The sequence below is a fragment of the Odocoileus virginianus genome, chromosome 31 (genome assembly GCF_023699985.2).
Source record: "Odocoileus virginianus isolate 20LAN1187 ecotype Illinois chromosome 31, Ovbor_1.2, whole genome shotgun sequence".
NCBI classification, from domain to species: Eukaryota; Metazoa; Chordata; class Mammalia; order Artiodactyla; family Cervidae; genus Odocoileus; species Odocoileus virginianus.
Genome location: NC_069704.1, coordinates 21,140,476 through 21,165,840, shown reverse-complemented (window position 1 = coordinate 21,165,840; position 25,365 = coordinate 21,140,476). Strand labels below are relative to the sequence as shown.

General features: G+C 44.4%; 1 protein-coding gene across 5 annotated transcripts in view; it reads left to right on the top strand.

Annotated features, from left to right (window-relative positions):
- Positions 1-25,037, top strand: part of MSANTD3 (Myb/SANT DNA binding domain containing 3) — a 31,077-nt gene extending 6,040 nt beyond the window's left edge. The window contains exons 1-3 of one of the 5 annotated variants that reach the window (XM_020899661.2): positions 858-992; positions 16,283-16,733; positions 23,851-25,037. In XM_020899661.2, the coding sequence (XP_020755320.1) occupies positions 16,316-16,733; positions 23,851-24,260 (828 nt within the window). In that variant the 5' untranslated portion in view covers positions 858-992; positions 16,283-16,315 and the 3' untranslated portion in view covers positions 24,261-25,037. Of the gene's footprint in view, positions 1-857; positions 993-1,197; positions 1,388-1,414; positions 1,544-3,876; positions 3,980-16,282; positions 16,734-23,850 lie in introns of those variants that run through there. The other 4 variants (XM_070459371.1, XM_020899657.2, XM_020899658.2 and 1 more) reach the window with 4 other exon arrangements.
- Positions 25,038-25,365: the final 328 nt, after the last annotated feature.

Genomic DNA, 25,365 nt, shown 5'->3' with positions numbered 1-25,365 from the left:
ATATACCCCAAAGAACTGAAAACATTGACAAATACATTTATATAGGCTCATTCAGAGCAGCACTATTCACAGAGGGTGAAAATAACACAAATATCCCTCAACAGATACATGTATAAACACATTGTGGTATACATACAATAGAATATTATTTAGCCATAAAAAGAAATGAAGTAGGACACACACTGCAAGGAGGGTGAACCTTGAAAACATCATGCTAAGTGAAAGAAGCTGTGCACAAAAGACTACCTGTTATATGATTCCATTGATATGGAATGTCCAGAATAGCCAAATTCAGAGAGAAAAAATAAATTAGTGGTTACTCTGAGTTGAGGAGACCAAGGGATAGGGAGTGACTGCTTAATGTGTAGGGAGGGGGTTCCCTTTTGGGGTGATGAATCTGTTTCAGAACTAGATAGAGATGGTGTGGTTGCTTTACACTGCATTGTCATAAATGCCACTGGATTGTTGACTTGAAAGTTATTTTTATGTTATGTGTATTTCACTCTAATAAGACGACAAGACAAAGTTAAATCCTCTCTACCCTTCCGAGCTTGGAAGTTTCCCAGCGGATACAAGGCAAAAGAGACAGCTAGCCCCCATCCTTGCCGGGGCACGATAAAAGGTGCCTTGTCCTACAGTTGCACTTGTGTGTTCATTCGTTCGTGCATAAATTCCCACTTACTCAGCACAGCGTCTGAACCAGGTTTGGGCTGCAGAGGGAACACTCTCTGCCCCGGGAGCGCACAGCCTAGGGGGAGACACATCCCGCAAATTAAAAAATAAAGCAAAACTCCGTGATGAACCCAGCAAAGGAGGGTTGGCCACTTAAGTAGCAGGGTGTTCCGAAAGAAAAGGGGGCCTTTGTCAGACAGGGGGCATGGACTGAGTCGATTCCTGTCCGTGGCCGCCAAGTCCCTGGCGACAAATGCATTCTTTTGTTGTTCATGGAAATGAAACAGTCTTTCAGGCCCTTCAGGAGCTCGTCCGCCAAGGTGGGAAGACGGAACTCAATAAGCCCAAGGATGTCGGGCAGGAGGGAGAGGGGTGGATAGGCGGGAGACCCCCTGCGCCCCGCCCCGAACCTCGGGGGAGGTCGGCGACCGCGTCTTGGGGAGGTGGGGACTGCGCGGGGCCGCGCTCCCGCCCTCCTCGGCGCCTGCGGACCCGCAGGCGGCGGGCGGCCCGCGAGGGGGCGGCGGCTCCCGGGCTTTGTGGCCGCTGCGCGCGCGGCGGGGCCTGGCCGGCCGGGGGCGCGCCGCCGCCGCCCGGCGCTCCGGAGCCCGCGGCCCTCCCGGCCGCCCAGCCTGCGAGAGGAGTCGAGGCCGCCCGCGCTCGCATCTCGCCGGCCCCTCCCCCGATCGCCGCGGCCGCTGCGCCGCCGCTGCAGGTAGGAGGCTCCCCGGGCGGGCGGGTCGCAGCGGGGCGGGGGCACGGGCCAGGCGTGCGGGGGCCGCGGGGCCGGTAGGGCGCGCTTCCGGCCCAGGCGCCACGACCCATGCCCCGCAGGCCCGACGGCCACCTCCGCGCGCCGCGATGGGACTCGGTGAGTGGGGCCGGCCTGCGGCGTACAAAGCCCCAGGGCGCGGACCTCGGGGAGATTCAGCGACGTACCCGGGGTCTGGGGACTCTGGACTCCGAGGGCAGAGGAGCGGTTTGGGGGGTGGGGGAGAAACCTTCAGTACCGGCGGCTCCCATTCCCAGTGTCCCCACAGTATGCCGCTTTTGCATACTTGTCTTCTTTAAGACCCCTTGTGTCCCTTACAGAGGTGTGAGGGGAGGGGTCCCTCATTCAGGGCCGAGCGCCGAGCATCGCAGCGGTGCCCGCCTGACCTTGGGAAAGCGCCTTTACTCCGAGCCCTGGCTGCAGCTCCTCTAAATGAGGGTGGGTTGCGGGGGAGGGATGGTAGCGGAGAGTGCGTGGTGTAATGCCTACCCGCAGGTGCTATTGTGAGAGATGAAGTACGCAAATGATCATACATATTGAGCACTTTCTACATACCAGGCCTGGGTACCAAACAGTTGGCATGAGTTATCTAATTAAATCATCATGCTGGCGCTGTGATGTAGCTACTGTAAATTGCAGTAGTAATCTTTATTTAGGAGTAGGAAATAGAGAAGAATTTAGCCTCCCTATTCTGATTAAGGAAACTGGGTATTTCTTAGGCATGGTCACATTTAAGTTTACAGATGTCCCTGCAATGTCAGGAGAGCAGTTGTGGGATATATTTATTGCACATTTAAAACCGGGAGGTAGGATAATATCAGGGCCAGAGGTGTGCATTTCAGTGTCAGATAAGTCAGTTGTGTTACCAAGGAAATTGTTGAGTATTAATTAAAAAACATAGTTCCAGAGTTAGGACTGAGGACTGCTCTGGGAGTTTGGGGCCAGAGAGACAAGGGGCAGACTAGGAGGAAATGGAGGATTCTGAAGCCCTGGGTGGAGACAGGGACCTGTGACCACCAACCCAGCAGCTTTCTGGACCAAGATTTCCTCCTGCCCTTAGAGACCAGGCATCCTATCAGGAAGGAGGGGAGGGGTGGGGGAAGGATCCAGGGGCAAGATCAATGGATTGTCTCTTCTTACTTCCAGGCCACCCCAAAAGTATTCAGATGGGTTGAGAGCCGGATGACAGGGCCTCCTAAAGCACCATGGTCCCTTCTCATGATTTTTTAAATTCTTTTAATATGTTTGAGGAGATTGGGATGCTCACCAACCCTAAAGATTGGTAAGATCCTTAAAATACAAAGACCTAATTGATGTAATGAAGGAGTGTGTTTGAATACAGCTCCCTTGGTTGGATAAGAAGTGGGCCTGAGGAGATTATTTGGGGGTTCAGTTTAGAATGAGGAGACCTGAAAAGATTCCGGACCCTGAAGAAAAAAGAGAAAGGCAGGAAGGCTCAGGTGCTGTACCCTGGGGCAGGGGGTAGAAGGAGCACTGAGACCCCCAGAACACCATGTGCAGAATACCCACCCAGCCCCCTAGTGCTCGAGTACCCAGAAGGTACCCCTCTTTTCCCAGCTTGTGACTGCATCTTCCTTGAGTGTTGTGGAAGGTCGGGGCTCGACTCAGGCTGACCTTTCTCCTGAGTGAGCAGGAAAAACTTCTTGGAGAAGAGTTGTTTGAAAACCGGTCTTGAAGGACAGGGTGTTTGGACGCATAGTGATGGTGAAGGTAGGAGCCCTGTGCCTGGTAAAAAGAGCAGGTGCTTTGGAGAGACAGATAGTGGGAGGTTTGAGTTCTAGGTCTGCCATTTCTCAGCAGAGATGTAATTTTTTTGTAAGGATTAAATAATGGTTTTTCAAGTACCAGGTAGGGAGCTCAACAAGCGCTCGGACCTTTTCCCCTGTCCACGGTGACAGTTGTTTAACTCTTGTCTCCTGGGCACCAGTCTTATGCTGAGTCATATGCTTCATGCTAGGGATCCAGAGATGAGTCAGAAATTATGTATTTCCCTTAGGAATTTCCCAGCCTAGTGAAGGAGATGGACACAATGAGCAAATTAAAGAAAATAAGGGAAGTGCAGTTATCTACAGCTGGTAGTGAGCTCACAGGAGAGTAACTCATTCATTCTGGATAGAACACTCAGGGCTAACTACCTCTTTAACAAGATTTAACAAGGTGAGATGTTATCATAGAGGTTTTGAATGCAACACCAACTCTTAATTTCTATCTTTTTTTTACCTTTGTCTTGTCTTTGCCCTGATAGTCTTTTAAAAAACACACACACACAACCTAGTTGCAGTGTGTACATAGTTGTTAAGCTGCCTCAAACTCATTTTAGGAGGAAGCTATTATAAATAAAATCAACATAATAGCCTGGCTGTTAGTTAAGGAAGGCTTCACAAAAAATTTCATGAGAGTTTGGACCTTGAGGGATGAAGATAAGCCCTTGGTGGACTTTGGGGTAAAGGAGTCCAGCCAAAGGAAGCCCCATGTCCAGAGGCATGCGAACACAACAAGTTCAAGGGCATAAAGGTGAGTCTGGTCTGGCTGGGTTGAAACATACTGGGAAAGGGTGTTGTGGGGGCAGTGTAATCGGGGCCAGATCTGGAAAAGCCTTGGAATGCCTTGTGAGCAGTTTGGACTTTATCACCAGAGGTCTACATGCAGGACTATGGCATCATCACTGTGTTTTAGGAAGATTCCTTGAGGGGCCGGAAGTTTGGGAGGTCATTTTGGGAGACTGGCTGACCGTGGACACAGGCAGTGAGGATGGGAGCGGAGAAAAGAGATGCAGAGGTAAAATGTGAAGTAGGTCTTGATGAGTGGATCCATGGGATTGAAGAGCATACTGAGGTGGCTGAAATCATCAGAAGTTGGAGGTTTGGGATGATTTGGGAGATTTCTGAGGTACCCATAATGGACAACTAGATGGAGGTGGCCAGGAGACAACTGGAAATGTATGTAATGTTGAGGGGAGAGGATGGGGCTGGAGAGGGGTTCTTCCTGACATCCCTACTTTCTTGTGATCAAATGCCAAGAATCAGCTGTGTGCTCAAGATACAAATAAAATATAGTTCCAAGCCACAGGAGCTCATACTTGGATAGGGGACCCCCTGAGGCTATGGATAGACTAGTACAGAGTAATTCTGAGGCTGAAGGAAAAGGTAAATACGTAGGACCCCGGGCCCTACGACTTGAGAGCTGTTGTTGCTGAAGTGGTGAGTGTTGCTGAAGTGGAGATTGTCCTCAGATGAGAAGCAGGCCGGAGCGGGAACACCTACATAAGGGGACTTGCATTTTGTAAAAGCACTTTCTGTGGAGGGTACTTGAGTAATGATCCCAAGGGAATTTCAGGGAGCCTGGGACAGTGTGGGGAGATGGTTTGGGATGGAGCTGAGGGGAGAGGTGGGGAGGGGTTAGGACTTTTAAGAACTTTCCCCTGGTTGGCAGAGGGAACTGTGAGGGGGGTGGGAGACGGGAGGTAGGAGCCCCTTGCCTTAAACACAAGGCTGGTTCTGCTCACGATCACACTTAGACACAGATGGTAAAAATAAACACTTCCCGGTTACTTGGCCACCTGGAGTGGGTGGTGAAGGAGAAGAGGAGGGAGAGCACCAGAGGAAGCAAGTTTAGTGCTGAGTATAGACTGGAAAACCTTCTAAAGGAAAGAAAGAAGGCAGAGAGGGCACAGGTGAGTGGCCATCCTGAGTAGACAGGTCTGAACACGTGAGAGCAGGTACATGGCAAGGTGTGCACGGGAACAGGAATGTCTGATGATTCTTAACCTCTGTGACAGATGGAGGAGGAAATGGCAACCCACTCCAGTATTCATGCCTGGGATATCCCATGGGCAGAGGAGCCTGGCAGTTTGGAGTCCATGGGGTCGCAAAGAGTCAGACATGACTGAGTGATCATGCACTGCGTCAGATGAAATCAGGAAGGCATCATAGTTCTAGCTAGGCTTTTAAAAATCTGACATGCAGGGACTTCCCTGGTGGTACAATGGATAAGGATCCCCCTGCCCGTGCAGGGGACACAGGTTCGATCCCTGGTCTGGGAAGATCCCACATGCTGTGGGCAACTAAAGCCTGTGTGCTGCAACTCCTGAGCCTGTGCTCTAGAGCTCGTGAGCTGCAACTAATGAGCCCTAGCTACTGAATCTAGTGTGCTCTAGGGCCTGAGAGCCACAGCTAGTGAGGCCCTGTCCTGCAACTACTGAAGCCCATGAGCCTAGAGCCCATCCTCTGCAACAAGAGAAGCCACTGCAATGAGAAGCCTACACACTGCAACTAGACAGTAGGCCCTGCTCACTCCCAACTAGAGAAAGCCTTCACGCAGCAACAAAGACCCAGTGCGACCAAAAATAAATAAACACATTTTAAAAAATTTGGCATACAGTACAACAGTATTTATAAGATGAAGCCATGAAATGATTTTTGTTAGGCTAAATCCTTGATAAAAGGAGAAATTTAAGATAGTGGAACATCTACATATAATTAGTTAAAGAAAGTGCAAATGGCGAGCAGGTTAGTTTCAACATATATTTCCCTTATATTTATTTCCCTGCCGTATACCAGGTGCTCTTCAAGGAGCTTGGGCTACAGTAGTGAGGGAGGGGTCCATCACTTGCTTTAGGCATTTCACTTAGAAATAACCTACAGAGTTAAACCTGGGCTCACCTCCCCTAAAGTGCTGAGTTCACTCTATTCTATTGCAGTGTTCTCTTTCTTTGGCTAGTAGCCCCACTAGCCTCCTAAATAATCAGAAAATGCCATCTATGCATCTTTGGCAAAGGACCATGGAAATTAGGTTGCAGAAAAACCACTGTAACAGCATTGTTAGTGTGGGCTACAGCACTGGATGGGGCTTCAGAGAACACGCATGGTAGTTTTATAATTTAGAGGTAGGGAATCGACAAGAGGAAAGTGGACTTGCCTGATGGCACAGAGTGTGTGTCAGAGTTGAGGGCGGTGGCCTCAAGTTTTCAGTTGGGGTAAGGGGGAAGGCTTGAGGGTACCTCGCCAAAGGGCATCTTGATGATGAGAGGGTTCCAGAGAAGAGATGGCGGGAGGGGTTGAAAACAAATGATGAAGCTTCACTTTTAGCCCCTCCTGTGTCTCTGGGAACCTCTGTAGTTTGCTCTGAGACTCTGTTTGCTCATCTGTAAGGTGAGAAGATTGGATTGAAGTCCCTTGTGAGTTTAACATGTTAGGATCTATGTTGTTTCCTAAAAAAGGTTGTTTGTGGGGATGCTGAGAGAGGAGACGGTCAATAGACCAGGATAGGAAATAGCCTTTCTACTCTTCAGAACAAACTGATCACCCATAACCTGTGGCCAGGACCCCCTTCAGGGAATTGGCTGCTACATTTCCTGCAGCTCACTCGCCAGTTCTGTATACTTTCCTTTTCTCCAAAGTTGCCCTGCTTTGTTCTAATGCCAATTCTGAGTCTGTTCTGATGGGAGTTAAGGTCTTCATTCTAGGTCCTCCCCAGTCTTGGAGTCACATCCCTGGGCACATTTCTTTCTCTGTGCTTATCACACTATCTTGTCACCGGCCCATCCACAGTACACTGTCTTGTGTTGGCCCATGACCTCCTGAATCTTAAGACATACCCCTCTCCCTTCCAATGCCTGCACATGCAGGTGCTTATTTAGTCCTCGTGCATTCTCTTTGCCTCTGCTTTCTCTTGATCCCCCACGCTAGTGTAGACACACACACATTCTGGTCATTTCTCACTTTGAAACAGCCCCTGGCACACCACTGCCTCCTTTCCATTAACTCGTCGCCCCTCAGAATCCAGGCCCTTCCTTATCAATTATTTATCTGCATGATCTTTAGCGCTCTCTGTTCATATCCTATACATTCTTAAAAGATCTAGCTCAAATGTCCTCTTTTTTTTTCCATTTATTTTTATTAGTTGGAGGCTAATTACTTTACAATATTGTAGTGGTTTTTGTCATACATTGACACGAATCAGCCATGTATTTACATGTATTCCCCATCCTGATCCCCCCTCCCACCTCAAATGTCCTCTTGTTCATGAAGAGTGCAGATTAACGTCTTCCCTCTTCTGAATGCCCACGGTGCTTTGTCCTGTGTTATGGTCTAAGTTTCAATGTGCCTGTCCTTTTGATGATCAGTTTCTGCATGCCAGGGCTCCTTCCAGGCTCTATGGTTCAGCTTGTCTTTTCATCTTGCACATATTCTAGGACAGTACTGAACCTTTGGCAGGAATTCATTACGTATCTGTTGAGGTTTTTTTTTTTTGTCAGTGAATAGAAGAGCCAATAAGTATTTGGGTGTATGTTGTATTTAGACCACTATTTTACTTTTGGAAGCAGTTCAGTATGGGTGAGAGGGGTGGAAAGAACTAAAATCTGTTGAAGATCTAGTCTGTGCTTCTTGACTCCCATTGCAGGTCAGTCATATAGAGGGACTCAGGCAGAGTAGGGGGTATTAACTCTTCCTGCAGATGAAGCATGAGGTTAATTGACTTGCCCAGGGTCACACCGCTAAGTGAGTGCTAAAGTTAAGATTTGAACCCAGGTTTTCTGCATCCAGTGTCTTCACTTCACTTTAAGAGCAATAGTTCACATCCTAACATCTGTCTGAAGTCTCAGTGTCACGATTTTGGGTCATGGTTCCTACAAAGGGCAGTAGAGATCAAATCTGGCCAACTTTCTCTAGTCTTTGCCCAAATTTTAGGACTTCATTTCATCCTTGGTGGACTTAGAATATTATTGGATGGTGTATTAGTAACCTTGGCCTGCCATAAAATACCACAGACTAGTGGGGGACGGGGGCTTAAACAACAAAAGTTTATTTCTTACAGTCCTGGAAGCTTAGGAAGTCCAAGATCAAGGTGCCAGTAAAGTAGGTTTCGTTCTGAGGCCTCTTCTCTTGGCTTGTAGGTGGCTGCCATCTCTGTGTTCTCACATGACCTCTTTGTAACCTAGGGGTTGGTGGTGACTGGGGAGGCAGGGAACAAGAGCTCTCTTGTTTTTTCTTATTAGGTCACTAATCTTCTCGAGCCAGGACTCCACCCTTATGACCTCATTCCATCTTGTTGTTGTTCAGTCACTCAGTCCAACTCTTTGCGACCTCATGGACTGCAGCATGCCAGGCTTCCTCCCTGTCCTTCACCATCTCCTGGAGCTTCCTCAAACTCATGTACATTGAGTCAGTGATGCCATCCAGTCATCTTGTCCTCTGTCTTCCCCTTTTCCTCCTGCCTTCTATCTTTCCCAGCATCAAGGTCTTTTCTAATGAGTCTACTCTTCCCATCAGGTGGCCAAAACATTGGAGCTTCAGCTTCAGCATTAGTCCTTCCAGTGAATATTCAGGACTGATTTCCTTTAGGATTGACTGGCTTGATCTCCTTGCAGTCCCAGGGACTGTCAAGAGTCTTCTCCAACACCACAGTTTGGAAGCATCAATTCTTCAGTGCTCAGCCTTCTTTTATGGTCCAGCTGTCACATGCATACATGACTACTGGAAAAACTATAGCTTTGACTAGATGGACCTTTGTCGGCAAAGTAATGTCTCTGCTTTTTAATACACTGTTTAGGTTTGTCATAGCTTTTCTTCCGAGGAGCAAGCATCTTTTAATTTCATGGCTGCAGTCACCATATCTGCAGTGATTTGGGAGCCCCCCAAAATAAAATTTGTCACTTTTTCCATTGTTTATCCATCCGTATGCCTTGAAGTGATGGACTGGATCCATGATCTTCAGTTTTTGAATGTTGAGTTTTAAGTCAGCTTTTTCACTTTCCTCTTTCACCTTCATTAAGAGGCTCTTTAGTTCCTCTTCGATTTCTGCCATAAGGGTGGAATCATCTGTGTATCTGAGGTTATTGATATTTCTCCTGGCAATGTTGATTCCAGGTTGTGGTTCTTCATCCAGCCAAACACATTGCTTGATGTACTCTGCATATAAGTTAAATAAACAGGGTGACAATATACAGCCTTGATGCACTCCTTTTCCGATTTTGAACCAGTCCATTTGTTGTTCCATGTTCAGTTCTAACTGTTGCTTCTTGACCTGGTTTCTCATTCAATCTTAATTACTTCCTTAAAAGCCTATCTCCAAATATAGTTACTGTGAGGGTTAGGGTTGCAACAGATAAGTTTTTTGAGGGGAATGGGTTGAATACAAACATTTAGTCCCCTAACAGATGGATTTTTAAGGTGGATAGTAAATGTACTTATTACGATCTTCTGGTGGTTTAGTCAGTGTTATTGTTTTGGGAATTGTGCTGATTATTTCCTCTTTGTTCTTTTATAGTATTGAAATCCTGCTATTTTATTTAGTTCTGTCTATGCGTCTTTGCTTAGCCCAAGAGGAATTTCCATCGTATTTGGATTTTGTTATTTTATTTGACCATTTTTACTTTACTGCAGCTTTTGGTGTACTGATTATTTATCATATATGATACTCATTCTGTGCATGGTAGGCAGTTTTATGTCTATATCAAAAGACATTGATTTGTTCAATTTTGCTGAGGGCCCACAGTGGGAGGGTCTATGGGCTGCTTGTTGTCCTGCAACCATGCACCTGCACTCTGTGCAGCAGAACAACAGACAGAAAAGATGATCCGTACTGAGTACAGCTGGGGGCAGTTTCTAATAAAAGTCGATGCAGCAGAGACTTGTTACATTGTCATATATAACCAGTTATGGACATTCCTGAAACTCCAGTACTTTGGCCACCTGATGCAAAGAGCTGACTCATTGGAAAACACCCTGATGCTGGGAAAGATTGAGGGCAGGAGGAGAAGGGGACAACAGAGGATGAGATGGTTGGATGGCATCACCGACTCAGTGGACATGGGTTTGGGTGGACTCCGGGAGTTGGTGATGGACGGGGAGGCCTGGTGTGCTGCGGTTCATGGGGTTGCAAAGAGTTGGACACGACTGAGTGACTGAACTGAACTGATGGACATTCCTCAGCAGTTTTAAGCTAGAAGGTGCTTTCTAGTCTCGAAGTTTCTACTAATAAGCTTTGCCCGGACATCTCTTTCTGCGGGAAGTGTCTTTTACTTAGGACTGTCAGTCAGGCACCCCAGAGCAATGTCAGCATCCAGTTTCCCTGAGCCTTGACCATTTTAAAGCTCCATATTATTGCTACAGTTACTTTTCAAACACACATTCTTAGCAGATCAACAGTGGGAATTCTTTCAGTCCCCTGGTTAGAGTGGGAGCAGTGCACTTGGGTTGGGGTGGGGGATGTGGACCCTGGGTTTGAAAGAAAAGGGAGGGGAGGAGCCAACAGATGGAGATGGACAGAAGCAGGCCCAGCTCCTAGGCTGCTGACGATTAGATTGCTGACTGACAAGTAATTCAAGCAGGGCACTAGAGGCTTCACTAGGTCTGAAAGAAGTGGGCTAAGCAGAGCAGAGAGAAGCCTGGGCATGGAGTCAGACCCGGGTTTAAATCCTGGTTCTGCTACTTCCTATTTGTGTGACCACAGGCAAGATACTGAGCCTCATTTTTCTGATCTGGGAAATAGGAATAGTTATTGGTTAGTGGGGATGTACAGTGCACTTCAGAAGGCTGTTGAGGAATCCGTAGGGGACCTTTGGGGTATGCTGTCTTCATACCAGAATCCTTTTATAGCCCGTAAGGATGCAATCACATAGCCAAGGGAGGCCTGCTGTTCTCCAAAATTAGGCAAAGTAAATTGGTAACTTTCGATTTACTTAGCTAGTAATTAAATAACAGTTTAGTTAATAGGCTATTAATGGTCCCCAGGTGTTGGTAATTCTGAATATTTGCTTTTGAGAGAGTTGTATAATTTCTTCTGGTACTTTCATAGTTTTTTTGTTTCAGCAGTGTAACAAATGATGCTCTCAGGGGCTATTTTGGGGAGGATTAAATGATATAGTGCATATTAAGCAGTTAGTATAGTGTCGTGCCTACAGTATAGCCTCAATAACAGTTATCTGCTATTGTTATTACCGCTCTTATTAGAGACCAAACTGGCCACACTTAGGACAAGATCCTTTATGAATTTAGACTCCCCACCAGCCCACCACCCCCTGGTGGCAGTTAGTGGTACTGCACACATTGTGAGGAGGAATTATTCAAGTGCCTGGAACTAATTCCCTGTAGTTTCAATTCCACTAAGTATCACAGGGACTTTGTTAGGCAGAGTGTGGCCTATTTGCTTGGGAGCTGCAATTCATATATCACTAAACAATGAAGGGACATATTTTTCACCTTCACAATTGGCACAGATTTTTTAAAAATGTTAACAGCAGAAGTCAGTGAAGTGGGAATATCAGTTGGCACACCATTTTGAAGAAATAATCAAGGATAGGAAAAAGAGGTTTATTTAGAAAGAAAATGTATATCGTATATAAGATAGTATTACCTTTGATAGAATGAAATAGCAAACAATCCCTTTTTCATTTGGGAATCAGATTCCCAATCCTCATAGCAGTGATTCTTAAAAAGAGTGGGGCATGGAGGAAGGTAGACATCTGGGGCAGAAGAGTTGGGGTGGGCTTCATATAGTGTAGTGTGTAGGTTAAGAACATTCGGTATACCTATTGATTTCATAATAAAAACCATAGAACATAAAGCATAAACCATAGAACATAAAATTGAACATAGACATCTTGGTAGATAGAGATACTATAGGAAGAGATATATTGTAAGGAGCGTGTGTTAATAAATTTCAGTTTGGAAATGCTGCTTTATAGGAAATAATAGTACTGATGAAGGGGGAAATTAATTTTGGACCTTTGGGGAAGATGGGGTCTGAATTGGATCATCATAGCAATATTAGAGCCATGTGGCTGAAGCATAGGCCTGGTAATTTAGGGGTTCAGGACTTGTCTCCAAAGATAAATTGTCCTCCCAAGGACAGAGGAGCCTGGCAAGTTACAGTCCATGGGATTGCAAAGAGTCGGACACGACTTAGCAGTTAAACAACAACAACATTTCTCTTTGCCCAAGACCTGAGGGCCAAACCGCCTCTGGCTTGTCTAAAGCTCTCGATTTTTGATGTGGATGTGTTCATAACGAATGTGAGGGCAGGCACCTTGTATCTGGAGACACTGATCACACTGACCTTAACTTTTGGGAGGAAGTGGTACATGGTGGGAGACCCTGAGCAGGTTCTGCTGCCCTCATGTTAAGTCCACATTTCCTTGGCTTCTATTTAAAGGTTCTCTGATCTGGCCAGGTCCCCTCCACGCTCAGGTCTCACAAATTTCAGTTATTTACAACCGCAGTTGGGACGTCCCTGGTGGTCCAGTGTTAGGAATCTGTCTTGTGATGCAGGGAATGCGGGTTCAATCCCTAGTCTGGGAACTAAGATCCCACATGCCTCAGAGCAACTAAGGCCGCATACCGCAACTAGAGAGTCTGCAACGAAAGATCCTGCATGACGCAATGGGGATTCTCTGAACCACAACTAAGACCCAACACAGTCAAATAAATATTAGAAAAAACAAAACAAAATTACAGTAACCCCTTCCCAAGCATAGCATGTGAAGAGCTGACTTGTATAATGGCGTGAGTTTAAGTCAGTGTTTTAAAACTTAAAAGTCACAGTCTTTCCCCCACAACCTACCTATGGAACTTTTCAAATATGAAGATCAAGAGAATAATTTGATGAATCTTAGTGTACCCATCACTCTTATTCAGATGTCCCATTTTTGGCCAGTGGGGCTCCTTTCAAGTTAGTTTCTAATTCTGTTCATAGTGGGTTGGTCAGTTTTAAATGGACTGCATCATCAGTAGCTTGATACTTGTCTGTTATTCTGAAAACTCAGGAGGCTCGAGGGACATAAAGAGGATGGGGCACATCAACCTTGCACAGAGAACAGTGCTCCGCTTGTTTTATTGCTGCATTCTCTGTTGCTTAGTGGCATTCTTGCCATGATGAATCTGAGAGATTAATTTTGTAGGAAGTTTTCTCTGAATAAAAGATGTGGGAGAGTATGTGGTCATAAAACACATAGGGTCAGTGGAATAAGACACTTACTAAGCATCTATTGTGTGAAAGATTCTGGCTCAGCGCTGGGGAGGATGGCAAGATGACCTTGGGAGTCATATTTGAGTAAGAGATAATTGTAAAATGATACTAAGAATACCAGGTGATTCGAACTCACAGAGGCAGAGAGTAGAACAGTGCGTACCAGGGACTGGAGTTGGGAGTGGGGGAAACGGGGAGATGTTGGTTAAGGGGGTACAAGGTGCAGTTATGTGGGATGAATCATTCTAGAGATCTAAGGTACAGGAATGAGACTATAATAATGCTGTATTGAATATTGGAAATATGATGAGAGACTAGATTTTAGGTGCTCTCATCACACACATAGAAGGTAACTATGTGAGGAGATATGTTATTTAGCTTAACTGTAGTAAGCATTTTACTATGTATGTTACAATATACAGTTTTTTAAAAAATATAAAAAGGTACAACATTTTTACATTTATTAAAAATATAAAAATCTATGGTTCAGTTCAGTTTAGTCGCTCAGTCGTGTCCGACTCTTTGTGACCCCGTGAGCTGCAGCACGTCAGGCCTCCCTGTCCAACACCAACTCCCAGAGCCCACCCAAACTCATGTCCATTGAGTTGTGATGCCATCCACCCGTCTCATCCTCTGTCATCCCCTTCTCTCCTGCCTTCAATCATTCCCAGCATCTGGGTCTTTTGAAATGGGTCAGTTCTTCGTATCAGGCGGCCAAAGGATTAGAGTTTCAGCTTCAACATCAGTCCTACCATTGAATATTCAGGACTGATATCCTTTAGGATGGACTGGTTGGATCTCCTTGCTGTCCAAGGGACTCTCAAGAGTCTTCTCCAACACCATAGTTCAAAAGCATCAGTTCTTCAGCACTCAGCTTTCTTTATAGTCTAACTCTCACATTCATACATGACTACTGGAAAAACCATAGCCTTGACTAGACAGACCTTTGTTTGCAAAGTAATGTCTCTGCTTTTTCATATGCTAATCTATGGTATATAGATTCTAACAATGATAAGGGCATGTGTCCTAAGTTGTGTCCAACTCTTTGTGACCTGATGGACTGTAGCCTGCCAGGCTCTTCAGCCTGTGGGATTCTCCAGGCAAGACTATTGGAGTGGGTTGTCATGCCCTCCTCCAGGGGATCTTCCTGACCGAGGGATTGAACTTGCAGCTCTACGTCTCCTGCATTGGCAGGCGGGTTCTTTACTGCTAGCACCAATGCCGTGCGGCATGGCCAAAAATAAATAAAATAAAAATTCATTAATTGGTAAAGGATATAGACTGTGCTATAAGATTGACTATCCTTTGGCAATAACAAAGAAGTATCGATATGTGCCACAATGTACACAGACCTTGAAAACATCATGCAAAGTGAAAGACGCAAGTCACAGATTATTCCATTTGTATGAAATGTCCAGGGGAAAAAAAGAGGGGCATTGGACTCAATCTTTAAAGCGTTCAGGCCCTTACACCTCTAAAATTATATTAATGATTTACGTGTAACTCTACACTTTCACGTATTGGAGAAGGAAATGGCAACCCACTCCAGTGTTCTTGCCTGGAGAATCCCAGAGACCGCAGAGCCTGTTGGGCTGTCACCTGTGGAGTCGCACAGAGTCGGACATGACTGAAGCGACTTAGCAGCAGCAGTACACTTTTAAAAGTGGCCCTTAGAGTTTAAGGATTACAGACTCCAAGTCCTCATTTTAAAGAAAGAAACTGAGATTCCCCTAAGAGCATGGACCTATCTGCAGCCACAAACATAGCGATGGAAATGTCAGATCTTCTGGGGTAATTTCTGGATGATTCTAAAATCTTAGTAGTATTTATATTATCTGTTATATTAGGTCACTCACTGCCTTCTCTTATCTTTAGCTGTAACAAAACTTTGAGAGACCTGTTTAGTTCAAAAGGTGCCTAACATGAATTTGAGGAATTAGCAGTTCCTTAATGTTTAGGAGAAACAGACTAACACAATAGAGTTCCACATAGATGTTCAGCTTTTCTTTTCTTTTTTTTTTTTTGGCTGTTCTGTACCACATAGGGGCTTCCTCAGCGGCTCAATGGTTAAAAAAAAAATCCACTTGCATTGCAGGAGACACAGTAGATGCAGGTTCGATCCCTGGGTTGAGAAGATCCCCTGGAGGAGGGCATGGCAACCCACTCCAGTATTCTTGTCTGGAGGATCGCATGGACAGAGGAGCCTGGTGGGCTAACGCCCATGGGGTTGGAAAGAGTCGGACACGACTGAAGCCACTGAACACACATGCATGCACCACATAATCAGGCTTCACTGGTGGCTCAGAGGTAAAGAACCTGCCTGCCAAGCGGGAGATGCGGGTTCAACCCCTGGGCAGGGAAAACCCCCTGGAGAAGGAAATGGCAATCCACGCCAGTATTCTTGCCCGGAGAATCCCAAGGACAGAGGAGCCTGATGGGCTACAGTCCATGGGGTAGAAAAGAGTCAGACACGACTAAACACAATAACCAGGTAATCACAAAATAGCCAAGAAGTGAGCAAAGGCTCTACTGGAGTGGGGAGCCATTCCCTTCTCCAGGGGATCCCCACGACCTAGAGATTGAACCTGCTTCTCCTGCATTGCAGACAGACAGATTCTTTACCATCTGAGGCACCAGGGAACCCCCACTTGAAAATCTGTTCTTAAGTAAAAACCCCATTCCTGGTAAACTTCTGAATGTTTTCTTGAGAATATCACAACTTAATATTAAAGAGGGGAGCAAAGTGCTGTATTTCAGACAAGGGAATCAAGTCAGGGATGGAGCTTGAGTGATTAGCTGATGCCTTTATAGCTGGAGTTGATAATGATTGTTTCAAACTTCCTGTTCCAGGATAGCTAACAGCCAGGGGAAACACAGTGGAAAATGCAAAACAACGAAATCATAAAACCTGCCAAATACTTCTCAGAATTGGAAAAGAGCATCCTGCTGGCGTTAGTAGAAAAGTACAAGTATGTGCTGGAATGTAAGAAAAGCGATGCGCGCACTATTGCTCTCAAGCAGCGAACCTGGCAGGCGCTTGCCCACGAGTACAACTCCCAGCCCAGCGTGTCGCTGCGGGATTTCAAACAGCTGAAGAAGTGCTGGGAGAACATCAAGGCTCGGACCAAAAAGATTATGGCCCACGAGAGGAGAGAGAAAGTGAAGCGCAGCGTCAGCCCGCTTCTGAGCGCCCACGTCCTGGGGAAGGAGAAGATTGCCAGCATGCTGCCGGAGCAGCTTTACTTCCTGCAGAACCCTCCCGAGGAGGAGCCCGAGTACCACGCTGAGGCCGCCGCCCAAGGTATCGTGTTTGCCGCCCGCTTGCACCTGCCCCTCGGGTACCCGTTTGACATTGCAGTGTTCAAGTCCTTCATTTCCACGGAGCTTAGGAAAAAAAATAACTTTCGTATCACACTTGACTTTCTTAATTCAGAATTTCTGGATTAGATAGGGCATTCAAGTCATGTTGTCCATAAAAACAAAGCTCTTCTCTCCTTGTACTAACTCTTAGAGAGGTCTCATAATCACTGTTATCACCTAAGGGGGAAAAATAAGGGGCTGCATCAATATAGTTATGAATGAAGTACCTTAGTTGCTTATCTCACTCTATCTTATATATTAAAGAGACTTTGAGGAGTTATACTCATTCAGTCAATCATATTTTTAATCTTTTAAAAAGTAGTTTTTGAGGACCTATTGTGTGCAAAGCACCACATTGAGTTCCTCAAAAGGCCACGTTGAGAAAGTGAACTATTTCAAACTTACCAAGAGTACAGAGACTAATATACCAAACACCCATTTAGTAGTCACCCAAGTTAAAAACTAGTGTTTCTACCCATTATAGTATTGTGATCTATAGTTTTGGTTTGTGCACTCCAGGAAACATGAGAAATTCTGGAAAAAATTCATTTTAGTTTTAATATACTTTTTTGAAAAGAGAAAAATATGTCATACATAATTCTTAGGGAAGTAAAAGAATGTCATATAATCAAGACTGTAACAGTAGTGGGTCATGGCTTTAAAAAGTTGGAATTAAGGGGCTATTGAAATGTCTCCAGGCAAGGGGAGGGTGAGAATGCATATAGACAAAGTGTCAGTAATTTCTGCCTCTTTTAAAATAGGAAGGATCAGTCTATGTAAAGATTCATGGCAGTTTGCAGACAGTATACCTAGATGCAGAGGAAGATTTCTGGGAAGGCCAGAAGGCTGCTCATAAGGCCCTCCAAGCACCCAGACAGCAAGAATTTGCCTGGAAAAATCCAACTCTTGGCTTGCAGGATGAGAAATTCACTTATTAGTGTCTCGAGAGTAAACTGAAGCTCTGAGGGACTGGTTAATTAAAAGTCACAAGAAATTGTTTAAAACCAAGAATGTTATTCATGTAGAGTGGAAAAGATAATAACATGTTTCTGATTAGCACTTTTTTTTTTTTCCTTTTTGGCAGATCATCCTGGGAAGCTAAATTATGATCAAATGTTTGTTTTCTGATCATTTGGCCAAGGTTAAATCTAGGAAGCCAGTTGAATGTCGGGCAACTCGTGTGTTGTTTCTCAGGGTAGGATCTCTGTGTTTAAGTTGATTCTTGAGTTCCCCAGCCGGGGAAGCTCCCAGTGTTAATATGGACACTGCCAGCTCTCTCTCCTCCACCCTCGTTGCTGCTTCTGCGCTAAAGTGGGGTCCTCTGCTAATTGACAGTGTCCTTGCCTTGGAGATGTTTACAGCTTCAGCCAGTTCCTCTCCATTATGCTGGCCTTGGAGCGGTTCTGTGTCTGTGAGGCAGTGAAAGGAATGGTGCTGGGGGAGGTGACTCAGCAGGGCTGCTTTTCAAATTGCTTATATTCCCTGAGAGATGCTGAGAAAGATGCTGGTGTGGACTGCGTGCAGTTCACTTTGGCATATCTGCAGTCTGGATGATTGTGTATTGATTTCATCGGCTTATTCTAAGGGGGCAGTCTTACTTCCCCATTTTCAAATTCTTGAGTAGGAACTAGAAAGTCTCTTCTTACAGATTTTTTTCCTCCTGCGTTTTAGAGGAAAGGATATAACTTATTTACTCATAAACACAATTTCTAAATTTTCAACAAGAAGGGAATAAATGTGGATTCCCAGTGTCCTTCCAGTAGTGACGTTTGCTAGAGGCTCACTTGTAAAGAGATTTACTTTAAATTGGCTGTGTGTACGTGTATGGCACATGAGACTTTTTGCTGATGGTTCTTAAGGTACAGCCGTATGCTGTCTGGTTCCCGTTTCCAGGTCAGATCTGGAGGGTGGTGGAGAAGTGTGTTGCTTTGTCAGTTGGGAACTGGGCCCAAAATAATTTGTATTCTCTAGTAGTTAAGCTACTGGAACTCTTTCCATACATTGAAACAGCTTTGAGCTTACCTCACCCATTTTGCATTTCAACTTACTTTTAAGAAAGAAAAAGAAAGCTGGAATTGTTAATCGTTGTTTGCGGGCCTTGCTGGGGAAAAGGTTGAGAACCTGTAGAGTTATGGCTCTCATTCTGCCGTGTATCTTTTGGCGCATGGACTCTGTGTGTGTGTTTAGTTAGTATCTCTGCTAACTTTGTCTTTAGTGTCCCTCTGTCTCTACCGCGCTGTCTGATAGAGCAGCCACAGGCCATGTGAGGCTGGCAAGCACTTGAAATGCAGGGAGACTGAATTGAGAGGTGCTATGAATGCATGCACTGTATCTCAGAGATTTAGTACCAAGAAACAGAATGTCAAGTCTTATTCATAACATTTATATTGATTGAACGTTGAAATGATAATACCTTAGATCTATTGGATTAAAAATATGTTACTAAAATTAATTTTACTTCTTTAATGTGGTTATGAGAAGGAATTTTAATGGCATACGTAACTCATATTTCTGTCGGACACTGTCCTGACACCTTACAGAGTGCCTGTGACAGAATTAGTTGCTCAAAGATTTGTTGGAGGTTAAGCAAAGGAGCCTAACACATTCCACTAGAGGCCTCCCTCCAACTGTTTCTTATGTGAGATGTCTTCAACTGTGTCATCTTGATCACCGTCCCTTGCATGTTCTTAGCTTTGTTAATAACTTTCATGAAATGTATATCTGTATTTGAACGCACTGGTCTTAAAACTTAACACTTAGGAACATATTTGTAAAAAATGGATATTTTCCCCTTAAATATATTAAAAGAATTTATACCCTATAGATTTTTGATATGTGATAATTTGGCTTCGATACTTAGCTTCCATAATCTTTGGGGAACAGGTTTGCAGAACAAACTAAGGGAGTTGACAAAATTTGCTGGAGGTGATCAGGAAGGTAGAATGGCCAAATGTCAGATGCACGTAGGAAAACTAAGCTTTCAGGTAGGACTCAAATATCTTGAGAGAACTTACATTTAATTCACATGCTGTTAGTTCTCTGCTATACAGCTATACTTCAGTAATGCAGACATAGGCATGCCAACCTATCAAACATTTCTTAATAAATTCCATTATTAGTCTTTTTAGTTTAATCCTGTTCTTTTGGGGTAGGAACTCCAGTACAGGAAACTGATTTTTATTTCTAGTCCTGACACACTAGCTATATAAAGGGCTGGAAAAGTCCTTTTTTTGTGTATGCATTACTTATACAAAAATCAGCATTATTTTTGTCCTTTTTTTTTAAATCCCCATTCACCACTTGCACTCTTTTCTCCTGAACCCTAATCATTCTAATGTGTTGTATATTCTCTCACGTGTTCTTGAAAGCATGCATTGGTGTTGTGTGTGTGTATTTTATTTTTTGCAAATATTAAAAATTTACATAGATTAAAAAATCGTGCTATAGATGCCATCCCTTTTTCTCTTACCTCTTCTCACTTAGAATGTTTTAAAGATCTATCCCCACCGCAGTGAGTACATCTAACTTGTTTCTTTTAGTTGATGTATAATATTCTGTAGTGTACATCCCTGGATCTTATTTATCCATATTCCCTGTCAGTCCTGTTTGCATTTTTTTCTGCTGAGGAGGGCTGAGTTTTAGACTGTACATAGTTTCCTTCCCATCCTTTGACTGCCTTCATTGGTTTTCCTGATGAAATTAAACTTACTCAAATTGCCCAAGTGGAAGAACACCCCTTGACTGTGTTCTCTGCTCCCAGGAAACACTTTAGGCCTTCTTACCCGTTTTGCACACGATCGAGTTGTTTTCTACTTCTACTGGCTTTGTTTTACCTGGGAGAGAGATTACATGGTGTGTGTTTGCAGCAGGTTGCCATTCCCAGGATAGTCTTTTTTCCAATTAAGAAAGACTCTCCCCATCTGAACACTAGCTTCCAATCATTGGAGCTAATATTTGTGTGAAAGTTAATTAACTACTCCATTGGGCTTCCCTAGTTTTAAGCTCCAGCTTCTAGCAGAGTCTTGAGAGATGTGACTTTTTAAATTTAACATGTGCACACTTTTAAACTAAAAAAAAAATGATTTTAGAGTAGATTCATTTATCTGTTCCCAGACATAAACATACTGTCTTCACATTCATAAGTCTAAGAGAGAAATTTGGAGATCTAAATTTGAAATATACACCCATAGTCATAATAATCAGTGGTTTTTTAGTGGATACAACCTGAAGACTGCATTTCAAGATATGTAAGTAATCAGCTGAGCAGGTGATATAATGAGAGGCTAGGTGTTACAGTAGTTGAGCTTGGGTTTTGGAGTCAGGCAGACCTGGATTGGAGTGCTGGTTCTTTCAACTAGCCAAGTGACTTTAGCTTCTTGTGTTGGGTTTTCTATAATAATACCTCCCTCAAGGACTTCCCTGTGGTCCAGTGGTTAAGACTCTTCCAGTGCAGCGGCACGGGTTCAATCCATTGCCCCACAGGCCATGGGGTGTGCCCCCAAATGAAACAAAACAAAAACACCTCTCTCAGAGGGTTGTTGTAAGGATTAAATGAGATAATGCCACCAAGCACTAGCCTAGTGCCTGGTTAGCTGCTCAGAAAATGGTAGCTGCTGTCATCACCGTCATCATCAAAAGGCCCCTAAAGCTAAGACTTACTGAGATAAAAATAAGCATTTAGAAATTGGGAGAGATGAGTAGCATTGTCAGGGCATGGGCTTTTTAAAAGCTCAGAGGAGGATCCAGAACTGTCCCCTGGAATGAAATCAAAGAGAGAAGAGGCTAAAGGTACCACAAAACGTCTAATGTGTCCAGTCTTCTTTGAAGACAGCTTCAGGTCTGAGACTCGAAAGGAAACGGATGAGGTAATCCTCTTTGCATTTGATCCCTTCTGAGGGAGCCCATTCTCGGTGCTCAGCCGTCCCCGCTCCCTTGTCCTGCGCCTCTGTTCTCCACGCAGAATGCGGTTCTTTCTTCACAGTTGTGCTGCGTTGAGAGCGATGTGACCCTCTGTAGCCAACTCATCCCGCACACATTTCTCACAAGCCCAGCAGTGTATCAGGCCCTGAGCTGGGTCCTCCAGGAGGATGAATCAGAGGCAGTGTTTGTCTTCAAAGTGCTCGGAGACCTGAAGGGGAAGTAGTTAAACCACCAGTTTTAACAAGTGCTCTGCCAGAGGTAGGCTCCGGAGGCAGTGGGAGCGCGAGGGAAGGACGTCTAATTGAGGCTGTAGCCGCTGGAGCTGGGAAGACTCCTAGGGAGACAATTTCATTATCTCTGGATGACGCAGGAGTCCTTTTAACCTTCCCTTTCGAAAGTAAGATTTTTTTTTACCTTTTCTTCAAGCTTAATTAGGGACTAGTTATGGTTGTTACCTAAACCCTTGGAGTGAAATCATCTAAACAGCAGCCATTTTCCTTTTATTAACAGAGTGTTACGAGTTAGGTTTCCCCCAGTAGCCATTAACATTCCCGGCATCCCATCTTCTGGAATAATGGAGTGGACGTACTAAAGTAATCAACTCTGTTAATAAATTGATGTTATGTTCCTCCAAGGAGAGGACTCTCATTATTGGAAATATAAAGCGTCCCAAGAAAGCATTGGAGTCAAAGCTAGAATCCAGTCCTACCACATGGAATTATGGGTTAGTGATGTTAGTGGTTTCCTTATGGAAACTCCCTAACCGATACTCATATCATTGCTCTATAAAAATACTAGGGCAAACATGGCACCACCAAACATAGCAACCTTTTGTATCCATAAGCTCTGTTCCCTTCTGTTCAAAGCTTCAGCGCATAAATATTTACTAGGCATCTGCTGGGTCCCAAGCAAAATAACTGGTGCCCAAGGATAAAAGAAATGAATAAGTCACAGTCCTCAAACAATACTAGGATGTGTTAAGTTCTATAACAGAAGAGAAAGGGAGAGGGCTGAGGTTTCACAGAGCAAGTAGCATTGATCCTGAATGAAGCAGGGGTTAGGGAGGAGTCTTGAAGGGAAATTGGAGTAAGAATGTGTGTTTGAGTGAGGGGCTGGAGCCAATTAGTGAGCCCAACTGTAGGCTGAAGGAGCAGTCAGACAGCATTATGGGAGAAAATAAATATAGTAGAATTGGAGGATACCTGGGATTTTGAAGAGTAAGTCAAGGAAGATAAGGGAAGGTTGGAATTAGATTATGAGGGTTACTTAGGGTGGTTGAAAACAGAGCCAGAGATAGGAACTCCAGGGGAACATTTAAGTGTGAGTCCAGAAAAGAGACAGAAGAAAGAGCAGTCAGAGAGGAAATTTAGGAGAAAGCAATGGTTCAGAAGCTAATAGAGGAAAAAAATGTCAAGAAGGATTGTCAAGTGCTAGGGAGAAGTTACATAAGAGGGATCAGAAATTGTCTGTAGGATCTGAATATTGACCTCCAAATGGCAGCGCTAGAGGGAACAGCCAAATGTAGGAGACTGAAGAGAAGTCTGAGGAAGTTAAGCCAGGGAATGTAGGCTCATCTTTCCAGGAAGAACCTTTGTGAGACGCCTCTCCAGGGTAAGGGTCAAGACCTGTGACCAGGACCCCCAACAATGGTGCCCTTATGGAGATTGAACTTCAGCGTTCGTGGCTGAATGAGAATCAGAGAGGGAGATCAGACCAAGGGAGAACTTCTTAATCTGCAAACCGACCGCTGGCTTCATACTGTGGTCTTCTGCTCACTGGGGGTTGTGCACATTTCATTTTAGAACTTATATCCGCAAACCAGGTCTCCAATCCTTGATAAGCACAGTCTCGGACCACTTTTCTCATAGTGCGCAGTGTCAGAAATGACATGATGAAACCTATTATCATTACTTTCTTAAGGGAAAATTGCTTTCGATGTATGGGTTTTTTTTTTTTTTTTTTTTTAAATGGGTTTTTTTAAAAGTCAGGAGTGGCAGGGTTACCTGTGGCCAATGCAGACCAGAGCAGATGCTGTCTCAAGTCATCCTGCCGTGGGGGACCCTGTCATTTGAAATAGGATTGATTTACTCTCTGCCTGTAAGATCTTTGAACATATGTTTTCTGCTACTGTTTTTCAGAATCATTTGCTGTTTCAAATAGAGAACTGTGCGATGATGAGAAAGAGTTCATACATTTTCCAGTATGTGAGGGGACCTCTCAACCTGAACCCTCGTGTTCAGCTGTCAGAATAACAGCCAATAAAAACTACAGGAGCAAAACCTCTCAGGAAGGTGCTTTAAAAAAGATGCATGAGGAAGAACACCATCAACAAATGTCCATCTTACAACTGCAGCTGATACAAATGAATGAGGTGCATGTGGCCAAAATCCAGCAGATAGAGCGAGAGTGTGAGATGGCAGAGGAGGAACACAGGATAAAAATGGAAGTTCTCAATAAAAAGAAGATGTATTGGGAAAGAAAACTACAAACTTTTACCAAGGAGTGGCCTGTTTCCTCATTTAACCGGCCCTTTCCCAATTCACCCTAAAAGACTGTGGGGGTGGCTCCCTTGTAATTAATCTGTGTTGGCAAAGAAAGTCTGGAACACGAACTTGCGGTCAGTAACCTGTAACAGAGCTACGAACTAGGAAAATTAGAGTGGTAGTGGTCACTTAAGAAAAAAAAAAGAATACATTCAGGTAAACAGCTGCACCCTATGTACCCCTTCAGTGGTAAAGAAGTTGTTAGAGTTTTCTGAAAATTATCACTTTGAGTGCTATCATTCTGAATGTAATGTCTCTTAATTAGAATTCGTACAAGAACCATGTGTGAGTGTTGTTGTATTTTTTTAATCAAATGCAAGTGTGACTATAAAGGAGTGTGGCTGGGTTTTGTGGGTCTTTTTTTTTTTTTTTTTTAATTAGACAGCAGACCTTTTCTATCCAAATAAATGCCCTCCCATTGAAAGTGGCTGTCTTGGGAGGATGCATGTTTCTCCAGTGGTGATGCTGTGGCTCAGAATTTGCTAGAGGTCTTTCGGGAACCTCCATAAGAGCTGCAGCACACGTGTCAGTTTTTTTGTGTCATCTTCTGAGTGTGGATTTTCTGTTTTTAAACAGCCCGACGTATGGAAGGTTATTTTCTAATGTGGCTCATAGACTGCCTTTTTTTCCCCTTTCCTCAAAGAAGAGTTCCAGATAATGTCTCCAACATGGGTAGCTTTGTTGGAACTAAGGATGTGATTACTTTGAGAGAGAGATGTTCGTTTAGAGTTCTACATTCTGTCATGCTTATTTCTTATTTTATTAAAAGACAAGACTTGCAATTTTATAGTCACACTGTGGATGTTTTTTAAAGGTGCTGCCTCCCCCACTGTGCTCCAGTTTTCGCCTTCCTGCTATAGGTTCCTCCCAACTTTGTACTACTGAGTTCATGCTTGCCCTTAGTTTTAATCTTTAGCCAGCCAAGGAAAGACCCTTCCCTCGCCGCACTGCTGGTGCTGGCTAATAGTAATGCTCCACAGGCATTACACAGTTGGTGTTGAGCTTTTTCAGAATCCACTACCAATACAGTTGGAAATATGGATTGATAAATGGATATTTTGACTGAGCTGTGATATAACTTCTCCTGTAGTCTAGTGTGAAAAACAGCCT